The 14,914-nt window shown below is 42.7% G+C and overlaps 1 protein-coding gene across 2 annotated transcripts in view; it reads left to right on the top strand.

Moving 5' to 3' along the window:
• Positions 1 to 14,914, top strand: part of LOC137335897 (glycerol-3-phosphate acyltransferase 4) — a 90,853-nt gene that overhangs the window by 60,015 nt on the left and 15,924 nt on the right. For both annotated transcript variants that reach the window (XM_068001412.1, XM_068001414.1), the window contains 2 exons: positions 701 to 786; positions 7,977 to 8,105. In XM_068001412.1, the coding sequence (XP_067857513.1) occupies positions 701 to 786; positions 7,977 to 8,105 (215 nt within the window). The remainder of the gene's footprint in view (positions 1 to 700; positions 787 to 7,976; positions 8,106 to 14,914) is intronic.

Here is a 14,914-nt window from a genome sequence, read left to right on the forward strand (position 1 = left end):
CTAGCTTTTTTGTGTGTCAACGGAAGCAAGAAATGTTCCGAATGTAACTAGAGCAGCAGCAGCCTTTACTTGGGAATATTCCATTCAAAACAGAATGTAGAACAAGTCTGGGGGAGAAAGAGTCATTTAGCCCATCAAAGCTCATTCATTTAGTACATTAGCATTCTTCATTATGGCATCTGTTTGTATTTTGAATGCTTTTGCGCCTATGACCTTCAGTCTACTTAGTTTAGCCCTCGTCACCCTACACTGTGTGGTAGATAACTGCTTCAAATCAATAGATTAGGTTGTAACACACAAAGTGGGTCAAGATTGTTATGAATTTAAACATATAATATTTTGTGAAGGAAAAGCTTTAAAATTATGACTCTTCATCCTTGAAATCAAGTATAGACCAAATGGAAAAGAAAAGATAATCTGGAGAATTATCAAATTAAACTTTGAGTGCATGCCAAGAAGACATAGGTTCAGACTGGAAAAGACACGCACCAATGTGTCAGGTCAGTAATCAATATGTGGTGTGGTCTTCTATGTAGAGCAGTGAAGGCAAACAAAATCTGGAGTCTTTCAAGGAGCCGTTAGATGTTGTAATGGAGAATGTAAGGATGAGCTTGTTGGGCCAAAGTTCTTCCCTAGTTTGTGCCTTGTGGGAAATTCCAAACCCTGAAACAGTGGTGCCTGACTGTGTCCATCTCTACAGGAACTTGTATCAACAATACCTCTGTAATGATGTTCAAGAAGGGCAGCTTTGAAATTGGAGCCACTGTCTACCCGGTCGCCATCAAGGTAAGAGTAATTGCAGGCATAGCTGTATCCGGGCTTGTCACAAGATCAGTGACACCATAGCTATCGTCCTTCAACAAAAAGTAGACTGACTCTTCATTTCTAAGTATTCTGGGCATTCTTTGGGGCATGGGCTTTGAAGAGTTTCTGAGCAAGACTCTTGGCATAATTACCCCCTTGTCAGTACATGATTCACTGCAGGAGTGCAAGTAATGGAACATAGGAACAGGAGTAAGCCATTCAGCCCCTCGTGCCTGCTCCGCCATTTGATAAGATCATGGCTGGTTTGTGATCTAACTCCATATACCTGCCTTTGGCCCATATCCCTTAATACCTTTGGTTGCCAAAAAGCTATCTATCTCACATTTAAATTTAGCAATTGAGCTGGTATCAATTGCCGTTTGCGGAAGAGAGTTCCAAACTTCTACCACCCTTTGTGTGTAGAAATGTTTTCTAATCTCGCTCCTGAAAGGTCTGGCTCTAATTTTTAGACTGTGCCCCCTACTCCTAGAATCCCCAACCAGCGGAAATAGTTTCTGTCTATCCACCCTATCCGTTCCCCTTAATATCTTATAAACTTCGATCAGATAACTCCTTAACCTTTGAAATTCTAGAGAATACAACCCCAATTTGTGTAATCTCTCCTCTTAATCCTTGAAGTCCGGGTATCATTCCAGTAAACCTACGCTGCATCCTTCCAAGGCCAATATGTCCTTCCGAAGATGTGGTGCCCAGAACTGCTCACAGTACTCCAGGTGCGGTCTAACCAGGGTTTTGTATAGCTGCAGCATAACTTCTGCCCCCTTGTACTCCAGTCCTCTAGATATAAAGGCCAGCATTCCTTTAGCCTTATTGATTATTTTCTGCACTTGTTCATGACACTTCAATGATCTATGTACCTGAACCCCTAAGTCCCTTTGGACATCCACTGTTTTTAACTTTTTACCATTTAGAAAGTACCCTGTTCTATCGTTTTTTGATCCAAAGTGGATGACCTCACATTTGTCTACATTGAATTCCATTTGCCACAGTTTTGCCCATTCACCTAATCTATCAATATCGCCTTGTAATTTTATGTTTTCATCTACACTGCTTACAATGCCATCAATCTTTGTGTCATCGGCAAACTTAGATATGAGACTTTCTATGGCTTTAATGTCCTTTCTATAATGGAGTGCACAAAACTATGTACTGACAAGGGGGTAATTATGCCAAGAGCCTTCATCTAAGTCGTTAATAAATATTGTGAATAATTGAGGCCCCAAGACAGATCCCTGCGGGACTCCACTAGTCACATCCTGCCAATGTGAATACTTACCCATTATCCCTACTCTCTGCCGCCTTTTGCTCAGCCAATTTCCTAACCAAGTCTGTACTTTTCCCTCGATTCCATGGGCTTCTAACTTAGCTAACAATCTCTTATGTGGGACCTTATCAAATGCCTTCTGGAAGTCCATATAAATAACACCCATTGACATTCCCCTGTCCACTACTTTAGTCACCTCTTCAAAAAAATTCAATCAGGTTCGTCAGGCACGACCTACCTTTCACAAATCCATGCTGGCTCTCTCTGATTAACTGAAAATTCTCGAGGTGTTCAGTCACCCTATCCTTAATCATAGAATCATAGAATCTATGATTCTATGATTCTATAGACTCCAGCAATTTCCCCACAACAGATGTTAGGCTAACTGGTCTATAATTCCCCGGTTTCCCTCTCTCTCCTTTCTTAAAAAGCGGAGTTGCATGTTCCCACTTATCAACAGCATCTCCATATGGATTGAAATACATAATTCCCTAAAATTGCGAGTGCAGGTAGATAAAGCCATAAGAAAAAGCAACATTATTTTGGGTTCCATCAACAGGGGCACAGAATACAAAAGTAAGAAAGAAAGAAAGACTTACGTTTTTATAGTGCTTTTCACGACCTCAGGACGTCCCAAAGTGCTTTCCAGCCAATGAAGTATTTTTGAAGTGTAGTCAAATTTAGGAAATAATGAGGTAACAAATTTGTACAAACCAATGGTTAGGCCACAGTTAGAGTAGTGTTTGTAGTTTTGTGCACTCCATTATAGAAAGGACATTAAAGCCATAGAAAGTTTACAGCATAGATTCACCAAGATGATACCAGTGATAGGAAACTATAGTTGAGGAGAGAATTACATAGAAATTACAGGCCGTGGAAATGGGCCATTTGACCCAACCAGTCAGTGTTGGTGTTTATCCTCCACACGAGTAGTATCCTAATCCCATGTGTCACTCTGTTGCTATGTCTCTTTATCCCCTTTTGCTTCAACCACCTATCTAACCTATTCTTAAGTGTTGACAAGGTCCCACAAAAACCAGTGGTAATGACCAATAATCTGTTTTAGTGATGGTCAATCCCTCCATGGCCTCACCCCTCCCTATCTCTGTAACCTTCACCAGCCCTACAACCCTCAGATCTCTGCGCTCCTTCAATCTTACCTCTTGCACATCCCCAATTTTAATCGCTTCACCATTGGCGGCCATGCCTTCAGCTGCTGAAGCCCAAAGCTCTGAACTTGGCTCAGTAAACCTTTCCAACTCTCTCCTCCCGTATTACGTTTCTTAAAACCTACCTTTTTGACCAAGTTTTTGGTCACCTGTCCTAATATCTCCTTAATAAAAACAGAAAAGGCTAGAAATACTCATCAGGTTAGGCACCATCTGTGGAGAGAGAAACAGTGTTAACGTTTCAGAACTGGAAGAAGTTAGAGATTTAACAGTTTTTAAGCAGGTACAGAGCCAGGGAAAGTGGGTGGTGGTGGGAGGAAAGAACAAGAGGGAAGGTATGTGATAGGGTAGAGGGCAAGAGTGATTAAGTAACAAAAGGGAGGATGATGCAAGGTAAAGAGGATGGTAATGGGACAAGTGAAGAAACAAAAGATGGATTTATAGGTGGTGTAAATGGCAACAGCAGAACCATTACCTTCTGTCCAAAAAAATAGGAGCAGTGGTTATGATCTGAAGTTATTGAAATCAATGTTGAGTCCAAAAGGTTTATTATAGTGTCTAATATCCCCTTATGTGGCTCCATGTCAATTTTTGGCTTACACTCCTGTGAAGCGCCTTGGGACATTTTACTAGGTTAAAGGAGCTATATGTAGTAAACAATATGGAGGATAGTAACAGTTCAGGAGCACATAGACAGACTGGTGAAATGGGCAGACACATAGATGAAATTTAATGTAAAGAAGTGTGAAGTGATACATTTTGGTAGGAAGAATGAGGAGAGGCAATATAAACTAAGTGGTACAATTTTAAAGGGTTGCAGGAACAGAGACACCTGGGGGTGCACATACACAAATCTTTGAAGGTGGCAGAACAGGTTGAGAAGGCTGTTAAAGAAGCACATGGGATCCTGAGATTTATTAATAGAGGCATAGAGTACAATAGCAACGAAGTTATGCTAAACCTTTATAAAACATTGGCTAGGCCTCAGCTAGAGTATTGTGTTCAATTCTGGGCACTGCACTTTAGGAAGGATGTCAAGGCTGTAGAGAGGGTGCAGAAGAGATTCACTAGAATGGTGCCAGGAATGAGGGACTTCAGTTATGTGAAGAGACTGGAGAAGCTGGGGTTGTTCTCCTTAGAACAGAGAAGGTGATGGGGAGATTTGATAGAGGTGTTCAAAATCATGAACGCTTTTGACAGAGTAAATAAGGAGAAACTGTTTCCAGTGGCAGAAAGGTCAATAATCAGAGGAGACAGATTTAAGGTGAGCAGCAAAAGAGCCGGAGGCGACATGAGGCAACATTTTTTAAGCAGCGAGTTGTAATGATCTGGAATGCACTGCCTGAAAGGGTGGTGGAAGCAAATTCAATAGGGAATTGGATAAATACTTGAAGAGGTCTATGGGGAAAGAGCATGGGAACGGGACTAAATGGATAGCTGAATGGCGGCCTCCTGTGCTGTACCTACTACGATACTATGATAAATGCAAGTAGTTGTTGATATTGGATGAGGGATAAATGTTGCTCAGGACACCAGGAGAACTCCCCTGCTCATATAGTGCCATGGGATTTTTTAGGTCCGCCTGAGAGGATAGAGGGGGCTTCAGTTTAACGTCTCATCTGAAAGACAGTACCTCCAACAGTGCAGCACTCCCTCAGTACTGCACTGAAGTGTCTGCCTGGATTATGTGCTGAAGTCCCTGAAGTGAGGCTTGAACCCACAACGTCTGACCCATTAGAGAGTTCTATACTACTGAGCCAAGACTGACAGTGACTCAGTGTTCCTGAGCTAGGGAGAGGTGGGGGGAAAAAGTCGTGGTTCCCACTTCTGTTTGCTTTCCAGCATTCTCCACTGGAAACTAGATTTTGGATGAGGACCAGTGTGGACTGTGAATACCCTGCCAACACTAACCGCCTGGGCTCACAAATGGAGGGCGTTTAGTGTGCACGAAACTGTACCTCAGTTCAAATCGCAACTTTTAGGAGAGGTGGGATGAAGTCTAGGGAAAAGGGGAGATTAATGAAATTAAATGCAACCCCGTTGTTGTAAGCATGTTATGTTTAATGTGTTCATATTTAAATATAATGCAGCTCCCCTGGCAGTGAACTGTAGAAAAAATCTGAGTATTTCAAACACGTTTTAATATCTGTGAATAACATAACCCTCACCCACGCTTGGATTTTTTTCTGGGGTGGGGGTAGACAAAAGCAGTATTACAGGTGAAGATTTATGATAACCAAGGTGTGTCTGATGTGTTTCATACCCTTGGCCTGGTTGCATGACAGTAGTTTTCAGGCTGTTTGGCTTTTAAAGAAGTTGTTTGTTTTATAATTTGATTGTGCTTTGTTTTAACCTTTTCCCTGACGAGTATCCGGGTAGAATTGAGCAATGCATCCCAGGCGCCTCTGTGGAGGGTGGGTGAGAAGGTGCCAGCCCCATGGTTGAGGAGCCCACCAACACTCACTGTCTTGGTTCATATGTGAATTATAAGATCTTGGATGGTGGCTAGCACCTGTAAACCCTGACAAGAGTCAGCTCCTTCAGGAGGGATGAAGGAACTAAGAAATTGCTTGGAAAAGTGTCCATAGGGCGGTGTATTGGGGCTATAGATTCTTGCCCCCCCCCCCCCTTCCCACCTACAGAATTATAGAAATGCTATAAGTTTTTAAAAATTGGTTCGAGCAACATCCAGTTTTCCACAATGGCAAGAGCTGAAATGTACCAGAATGTAAGGGGAGAAGGTAAGGATTATATATTCTCACCATGGACATTGGATGCTGTTCAAACATGTGTTTCACCTAAATAAACCAGTAATTGCTCTGGAACTGTGCCCTGTCTCGATACAATGCTTTTCCGTTCACCTTCCATAAGAGAAAAATTTATGTGGCAGTACATGTCATCTTTCAGTAGGCAGTGTATAGAATAACGTTTTCTGTTACAGTCCCTGGGTCTTGGTATTGTTTATTGAGATAACGGGCAGATAAGCTGCTCTCCTGATAATAGAGATGTGATCGGTGCACTGAATCATAAGAACATAAGAAATAGGAGCAGGAGTAGGCCAATCGGCCCCTCGAGCCTGCTCCGCTATTCAATAAGATCATGGCTGATCTGATCCTAATCTCAAATCTAAATTCATGTCCAATTTCCTGCCCACTCCCCGTAACCCCTAATTCCCTTTACTTCTAGAATCAGTGTGAATATCTAGCAAAAATGTCCAAACATTGTGACGAGCATGTTCTATCCTGGGTGAAATAGAAGAGAAAGCACGTAAGTGTTGCTCGGGGATGAACAGTTGATGTTTGTGCTCCGTGGCTGGATTCTGCACCTCTGCCACCACACGAGTGAGTAAGCAGCCCCTTCATTGACTGCCAGTACTCCAAATAGACTTTCAGTGGTGGCTTGGCACTATCACCCTCACCCAACTTTTACTCTTCCCGTCACCTCCCAGGAAGACACATGGCTTGCACCTGACACCTCCCCATTCGGTGCAGCGGAGATCAGAAACTATTTGCAGTGGGGAATTGAGTTTCAACCTTCAGATTCTGTGGCACTGTCCACTGAGCAGCATCACCATGCTGGTCTCTTTAATTTTTAATTTGAATATTTTTGGATTAACTTTTGCACTCATTAAGGAAAATGGAAGAACAACATTCTTATCATGTAGTGCCCTCAATAAAGGTTTTCCAAACAGCTCTGGATTAGATGCAGAATAAAGCTCCCTCTACCTACAGTCAAACAGCAGTAATGTCCAACATTGGGGAGCCAGGGCGAGAGACATGTGCCACAGTGACACGGCCATATCTGGCTACACAAAAATTCAAACCTCTCCATATGAAAAATTGAGAGCCTGTCTTCACACAAAAATGCAAGATCCCAATATGCACAAAAATCTAAATCTCCCCTGCAGAAATTGGCTGGCTGTCTGCACCTCATTTCTACTTTTTCACTTCACTTTGTAGCCTGACCTGCCCTTCACCATCACTCAGCCCCCACTGTGATCTCCCCTTCTGCTTTTCCCTCTGCCACTTCCTCTGCTCTGCCACCCAAAGATTGAAAGCTTCGAATCTTGAGCCTTAAATTTCCATGGTCCGAAGGGTTGGTAAAAGCTGATTCTTCATTGTTGCAGGACGGTTCTGTCATTGGTCTAAATACACCAATTAGGGAGCGGCCTCTTGCGGACCTCTACATCATGGGATGTTTAGGACCCGAGGCTGAATAAAGACAGCCTTCTGCACAAACACAAAGAAGAAAGGAACTAACAGGTGTTTGATGGGCCTGCTAAAAGGAGCTTCAAGGAATGGACTTAAGCACATGTGAGATGCAACATGAATTAGGTGCAGAGTAAAGCTCCCTCTACACAGCCTTATCGAGCACAGCTAGCAAAGGTACAGCACAGGTTAGAGGCAAAGTAAAACCCCCTTCACTCGACTTAGAAATGCTCTAAGATTGGGATTGAGTTTTTTTTTATTTCCCACTTCAATATCTTTTGGCAACATTGTGAGATTGTCGGTTAGCTCCAAATTATTGGCTGTTCTCTTCTGTGGATTGCTGAGGAGACTGCAATCCCATTCATCTGGCCTCAATGGAGCCAAGGCTTCAAAATGAAAGAATGACTTATTAAACTCACTGTTCAGTCCCAAATCATGTTGCAATGCTTTGACCCACTCTTAAAGCTGATTGCTTTTAATTTTATTTCCTGTATGTGCTTTTCTTGCCAGTATGATCCGCGATTTGGAGAAGCGTTCTGGAATAGCAGCAAATATGGGATGGTGAACTACCTCTTGAGGATGATGACGAGCTGGGCAATTGTCTGCAGTGTCTGGTATCTGCCGCCAATGACACGTGAGGTAACCTCTTGCTTCATGCGTATATGGAGGAAGGAGATGAGGACTCTGGGATGTAGAGCATTGTCCATTTCTTTAAAAAAAAATCATTTGTTTCTTTCAGTTTTCTTGCTTTTCTGTCCTCCCTTGGAAATACTGGGTTATGATTACATGGGCACAAGAGCCCATTCTTCATGTGTGGACCTAGATAGTGAGTGTCAACAGGCTGTTTAACCACCTGGTGCATTCACGCTCTCAGGCCATCTGACCCTTTGTCTCACCTCTTCCTGATTTATCCATGAATCTGTTGGAACATCCACTGACTTTTTTAGGCCCTTCTTCCAACTCAGGACTGAAGTTCTGCACAGTGGTAAAATTAAAATAGACTTTGTGCAGGACTCCTGATGCGAGTCACAAGAGGGGCTTGAAAAATCAGTGGCGCTTAGCGCAGGTGGGTGGGATAAGGGAAAAGGCTAGGAAGCAGGAATAGGATTAAGCCTTTTACTCTGCTGGGACTAAACAACAGGTCTGACATCTGATTAGTAAGGCCCATTAGCATAGTCCAATTGAATCGATCTTAATTGTTATAGAAACATAGAAAATAGGAGCAGGAGTAGGCCATTCAGCCTTTCAAGCCTGCTCCGCCATTCAATATGATCTTGGCTGATCCTCTATCTCAATACCATATTCCCGCTCTCTCTCCATACCCCTTGATGCCTTTTGTGTCTAGAAATCTGTCTAGCTCGTTCTTAAATATACTCAGTGACTTGGCCTTCACATCCTTCTGTGGTAGAGAATTCCACAGGATCACCACCCTCTGAGTGAAGAAATTTCTCCTCATCTCAGTCCTAAATGTCCTACCCTGTATCCTGAGACTGTGATCCCTCGTTCTGGACCCTCCAGCTAGGGGAAACATCCTCCCTGCATCCAGTCTGTCTAGCCCTGTCAGAATTTTATATGTTTCAATGAGATCCCCTCTCATTCTTCTAAATGCGAATGAATACAGGCCGAGTCGACCCAATCTCTCCTCATATGACAGTCCTGCCATCCCAGGAATCGGTCTGGTGAACCTTCGCTGCACTCCCTCGATGGCAAGTATATCCTTCCTTAGGTAAGGAGACCAAAACTGCACACAATACTCCAGGTGTGATCTCACCAAGGCCCTGTATAACTGCAGTAATGATGTGGAGATGCTGGTGATGGACTGGGGTTGACAATTGTAAACAATTTTACAACACCAAGTTATAGTCCAGCAATTTTATTTTAAATTCACAAGCTTTCGGAGGCTACCTCCTTCCTCAGGTGAACGATGTGGAAATGAAATCCTCGAAATGAAATCGCATTTCGCAAATGAAAACGGGCAGTTGAAAAAACTGTCTGTAATCACCAAGCATTGTTCTGTGAATTATAAATGCGATTTCATTTCGAGGATTTCATTTCCACATCGTTCACCTGAGGAAGGAGGTAGCCTCCGAAAGCTTGTGAATTTAAAATAAAATTGCTGGACTATAACTTGGTGTTGTAAAATTGTTTATAACTGCAGTAAGACATCTTTGCTCCAGTACTCAAATCCTCTTGCAATGAAGGCCAACATACCATTTGCCTTCCTAACTGCTTTCTGCACCTGCATGTATGCTTTCAGTGACTGGTGTCCAAGGACACCCAGGTCTCTTTTTACATCAACATTTCCCAATCTATCACCATTTAAATAATACTCTGCCTTTCTGTTTTTCCTTCCAAAGTGGATAACTTCACGTTTGTCCAGGTTATACTGCATCTGCCATGTATTTGCCCATTCACTCAACTTGTCTCAATCGCCTTGAAGCCTCTTTGCATCCTCCTCACAACTCACAATCCCACCTAGTTTTGTGTCATCAGCAAACTTGGAAATATTACATTTGATTCCCTCATCCAAATCATTGATATATATTGTGAATAGCTGGGGCCCAAGCACTGATCCCTGCGGTACCCCACTAGTCACTGCTTGCCACCCCAAAAAAGACCCATTTATTCCTACTCTCTGTTTCCTGTCTGTTAACCAATTTTCAGTCCACGCCAGTATATTACCCCCAATCCCATGTGCTTTAATTTTACACACTAACCTCTTATCTGGGACCTTATCAAAGGCCTTCTGAAAATCCAAATAAACCACATCCACTGGGTCTCCCTTATCTATTCTACCAGTTACATCCTCAAAAAACTCCAGTAGGTTTGTCAAACACGATTTCCCTTTCATAAATCCATGTTGACTTAGTCTAATCCCGTTGATATTTAAGTGTCCTGTTATCTCATCCTTTACAATAGACTCTAGCATTTTCCCGACTAAAGGCTGGGGCTAAAGGCTGACAAATCCCCAGGCCTGATAATCTACATCCCAGAGTACTAAAGGAAGTGGCCCTGGAATAGTGGATGCATTGGTGATCATCTTCCAAAATTCTATAGACTCTGGAACAGTTCCTACAAATTGGAGGCTGGCAAATGTAACCCCACTATTTAAAAAAGAAGGGAGAGAAAAAGCAGGGAATTACAGACCAGTTAGCCTAACATCAGTAGTGGGGAAAATGCTAGAGTCTATTATAAAAGATGTAATAACAGAATACTTGGAGGGCATTAACGGGATTGGACAAAGTCAGCATGGGTTTATGAAAGGGAAATCATGCTTAACAAATCTACTGGAGTTTTTTGAGGATGTAACTAATAGAATAGATAGGGGAGAACCAGTGGATGTGGTGTATTTGGATTTTCAGAAGGCTTTTGATGAGGTCCCACACAAGATTAAAATTAAAGCACATGGGATTGGGGGGAATATGCTGGCATGGATTGAGAATTGGTTGACAGACAGGAAACAGAGAGTTGGAATAAACGGGTCTTTTTCCGGGTAGCAGGCAGTGACTAGTGGGGTACCGCAGGGATCAGTGCTTGGGCCCCAGCTATTCACAATATATATCAATGATTTGGATGAGGGAACTAAATGTCACATTTCCAAGTTTGCAGATGGCACAAAGCTGAGGTGGAATGTGAGCTGTGAGGAGGATGCAAAGAGGCTCCAATGTGATTTAAACAAGTTGGGTGACTGGGCAAGAACATGGCAGAAGCTGTATAACGTGGATAAATGTGAGGTTATCCACTTTGGTTGTAAAAACAGAAAAGCAGCTTATTATCTGAATGGTGATAGATTGGGAAAAGGGGAGGTGCAATGAGACCTGGGTATCCTTGTACACCTGTTGCTGAAAGCGAGCATTCAGATGCAGCAAGCAGTTAGGAAGGCGAATGGTATGTTGGCCTTCATTGCAAGAGGATTTGAGTACAGGAACAGGGATGTCTTACTGCAGTTATAAAGGGCCTTGGTGAGACCACATCTGGAGTATTGTGTGCAGTTTTGGTCTCCTTATCTGAGGAAGGATGTCCTTGCCATGGAGGGAGTGCAACAAAGGTTTACCAGACTGATTCCTAGGATGGCAGGACTGACGTATGAGGAGAGATTGGGTCGACTAGGCCTATATTCACTAGCGTTTAGAAGAATGAGAGGTGATCTCATCGAAACATATAAAATTCTAACAGGACGAGACAGACTAGATGCGGGGAGGATGTTCCCGATGGCTGGGGAGTCCAGAATCAGGGGTCACAGTCTCAGGATACGTGGTATGCCATTTAGAACCGAGATGAGGAGAAATTTCTTCACTCAGGGTGGTGAACCTGTGGAATTCTCTACCACAGAAGACAGTGGAGGCCAAGTCATTAAATGTATTCAAGAAGGAGATAGATATGTTTCTTAATGCTAAAGGGATCAAGGGATATGGGGAAAAAGCGGGAACAGGGTACTGAATTAGACGATCAGCCATGATCATTTTGAATGGCGGAGCAGGCCCGAAGGGCCGAATGGCCTACTCTTGCTCTGTGTTTTTCTATGTTTCTATGTTAGGCTAATCGGCCTATAGTTCCGTTTTCTCTCTCCCTTTTTTAAATAGTGGGGTTACATTTGCCACCCTCCAATCTGCAGGAATTACATTTGCCACCTTCCAATCTGCAGGAACACCTAGTTTTGTGTCATCAGCAAACTTGGAAATATTACATTTGGTTCCCTCATCCAAATCATTGATATATACAAAATATTTCTTTCAATGTTTGCCATTGCTTATCTGCTGTCAGACCTTTTAATCTAATTTCCTAATCTACCTTAGCCAACTCTCCGCTCATAACTATGTAATTGGCTTTATTTAAGTGTAGGACTCTAGTTTCTGACTTCAGTATGTCACACTCAAACTCAGTGAAATTCTATCATATTATGATCACTCTTCCCCAGAGGATCCATTACTAAGAGATGACTAATTAACCCTGTCTCATTACACAAGACAAGATCAAAATCCTGTTCCCTGTTTGGTTCCACGACCTATTGTTCTAGGAAACTGTCTTGAACGCATTCCATGAACTCGTCCTCCAAACTACCTTTGCCAATTTGATTTACCCAGTCTATATGAAGATTAAAGTCCCCATGATTATTGCATTACCTTTGTTACAAGCTCCTATTATTTTTTGATTAATACTCTGTCCTACCATAGAGCTACTGTTAGGGGGTCTATAGACTACTCCCATCAGTGTTTTCTGCCCCTTGTTATTTGTTATCTCCACCCATACTGATTCTACTTCCTGATCTTCCGAGCCAAGATCCTTCCTTATGTCATCCTTTATTATCAGGGCTAACCCCCCACCATTTCCATTTTGTCTGTCTTTTCAAAGCATTAAGGACCCTGGAATATTTAGTTCCCAACCTTGGTCACCTTGCAACCACATCTCTGTAATGGCTATGAGATCAACAAATTATCTCTATTTGTGCCATTAATTCATCTATCCTGTTACGAATGGTTCGTGCATTCAGATAAAGCGCCTTTAATTTTAACTTTTTACCATTTTTCCCTGAATTGGCCTTATTCACTGATGCATTATTATCGTTAAACTCTCTGTCCCTTCCTGTAACTCGCTGTTTATCTTTACCTGAATCACCACACTACTCTAATTCCTTGACATTTCTCTTCAGATTTCTAAATTTCCCCTCACCTGAACCTTCTCACCACCCCCCCCCCCGCACACTTTTTTTTAGTTGAAAGCCCTATTTACAGCCCTAGTTATTCGATTCGCCAGGACACAGGTCTCAGCCCGGTTTAAGTGGAGCCCGACGCAATGGAACAGCTCCCTCTTTCCCCAGTACTGGTGCCAGTGCCCCATGAGTCGAAACCCCTGTCTCCCACACCACTCTTTGACGAACAAGAAAGTGGCTAAAACCGCAAAAGGCACTCAAAAAGGATATGGCCCCAGGGCTGGATGGAACATAGGAACAGGAGTAGGCCATTCAGCCCCTCGTGCCTGCTCCGCCATTTGATAAGATCATGGCTGATCTGTGATCTAACTCCATATACCCGCCTTTGGCCCATATCCCTTAATACCTTTGGTTGCCAAAAAGCTATCTATCTCACATTTAAATTTAGCAATTGCGCTAGTATCAATTGCCGTTTGCGGAAGAGAGTTCCAAACTTCTACCACCCTTTGTGTGTAGAAATGTTTTCTAATCTCGCTCCTGAAAGATCTGGCTCTAATTTTTAGACTCTGCCCCCTACTCCTAGAATCCCCAACCAGCGGAAATAGTTTCTCCCTATCCACCTTATCTGTTTCCCTTAATATCTTATAAACTTCGATCAGATCACCCCTTAACCATCTAAACTCCAGAGAATACAACCCCAATTTGTGTATTCTCTCCTCGTAACTTAACCCTTGAAGTCCGGGTATCATTCTAGTAAACCTACGCTGCACTCCCTCCAAGGCCAATATGTCTTTCCGAAGTTGCGGTGCCCAGAACTGCTCACAGTACTCCAGGTGCGGTCTAACCAGGGTTTTGTATAGCTGCAGCATAACTTCTGCCCCCTTGTACTCCAGTCCTCTGGATATAAAGGCCAGCATTCCATTAGCCTTATTGATTATTTTCTGTACCTGTTCATGACACTTCAATGATCTATGTACCTGAACCCCTAAGTCCCTTTGGACATCCACTGTTTTTAACTTTTTACCATTTAGAAAGTACCCTGTTCTATCGTTTTTTGATCCAAAGTGGATGACCTCACATTTGTCTACATTGAATTCCATTTGCCACAGTTTTGCCCATTCACCTAATCTATCAATATCCCTTTGTAATTTTATGTTTTCATCTACACTGCTTACAATGCCACCAATCATTGTGTCATCGGCAAACTTAGATATGAGACTTTCTATGCCTTCATTTAAGTCGTTAATAAATATTGTGAATAATTGAGGCCCCAAGACAGATCCCTGCGGGACTCCACTAGTCACATCCTGCCAATGTGAGTACCTACCCATTATCCCTACTCGCTGTCACCTTTCTCTCAGCCAACTTGTTAACCAAGTCCGTACTTTTCCCTCGATTCCATGGGCTTCTATCTTAGCTAACAGTCGCTTATGTGGGACCTTATCAAATGCCTTCTGGAAGTCCATACAAATAACATCCATTGACATTCCCCTGTCCACTACTTTCGTCACCTCTTCAAAAAATTCAATCAGGTTTGTCAGGCACGACCTACCTTTCACAAATCCATGCTGGCTCTTTCTGATTAACTGGAAATTCTCGAGGTGTTCAGTCACCCTATCCTTAATTACAGACTCCAGCATTTTCCCCACAACAGATGTTAGGCTAACTGGTCTATAATTCCCTGGTTTCCCTCTCTCCTTTCTTGAAAAGCAGAGTGACATGTGCAATTTTCCAATCCAGAGGGACAGTTCCTGGATCTAGAGAACTTTGAAAGATTATAGTTAGGGCATCTGCAATG

This window comes from Heptranchias perlo, chromosome 20, assembly GCF_035084215.1.
Source record: "Heptranchias perlo isolate sHepPer1 chromosome 20, sHepPer1.hap1, whole genome shotgun sequence".
In the NCBI taxonomy this organism is placed as follows: domain Eukaryota; kingdom Metazoa; phylum Chordata; class Chondrichthyes; order Hexanchiformes; family Hexanchidae; genus Heptranchias; species Heptranchias perlo.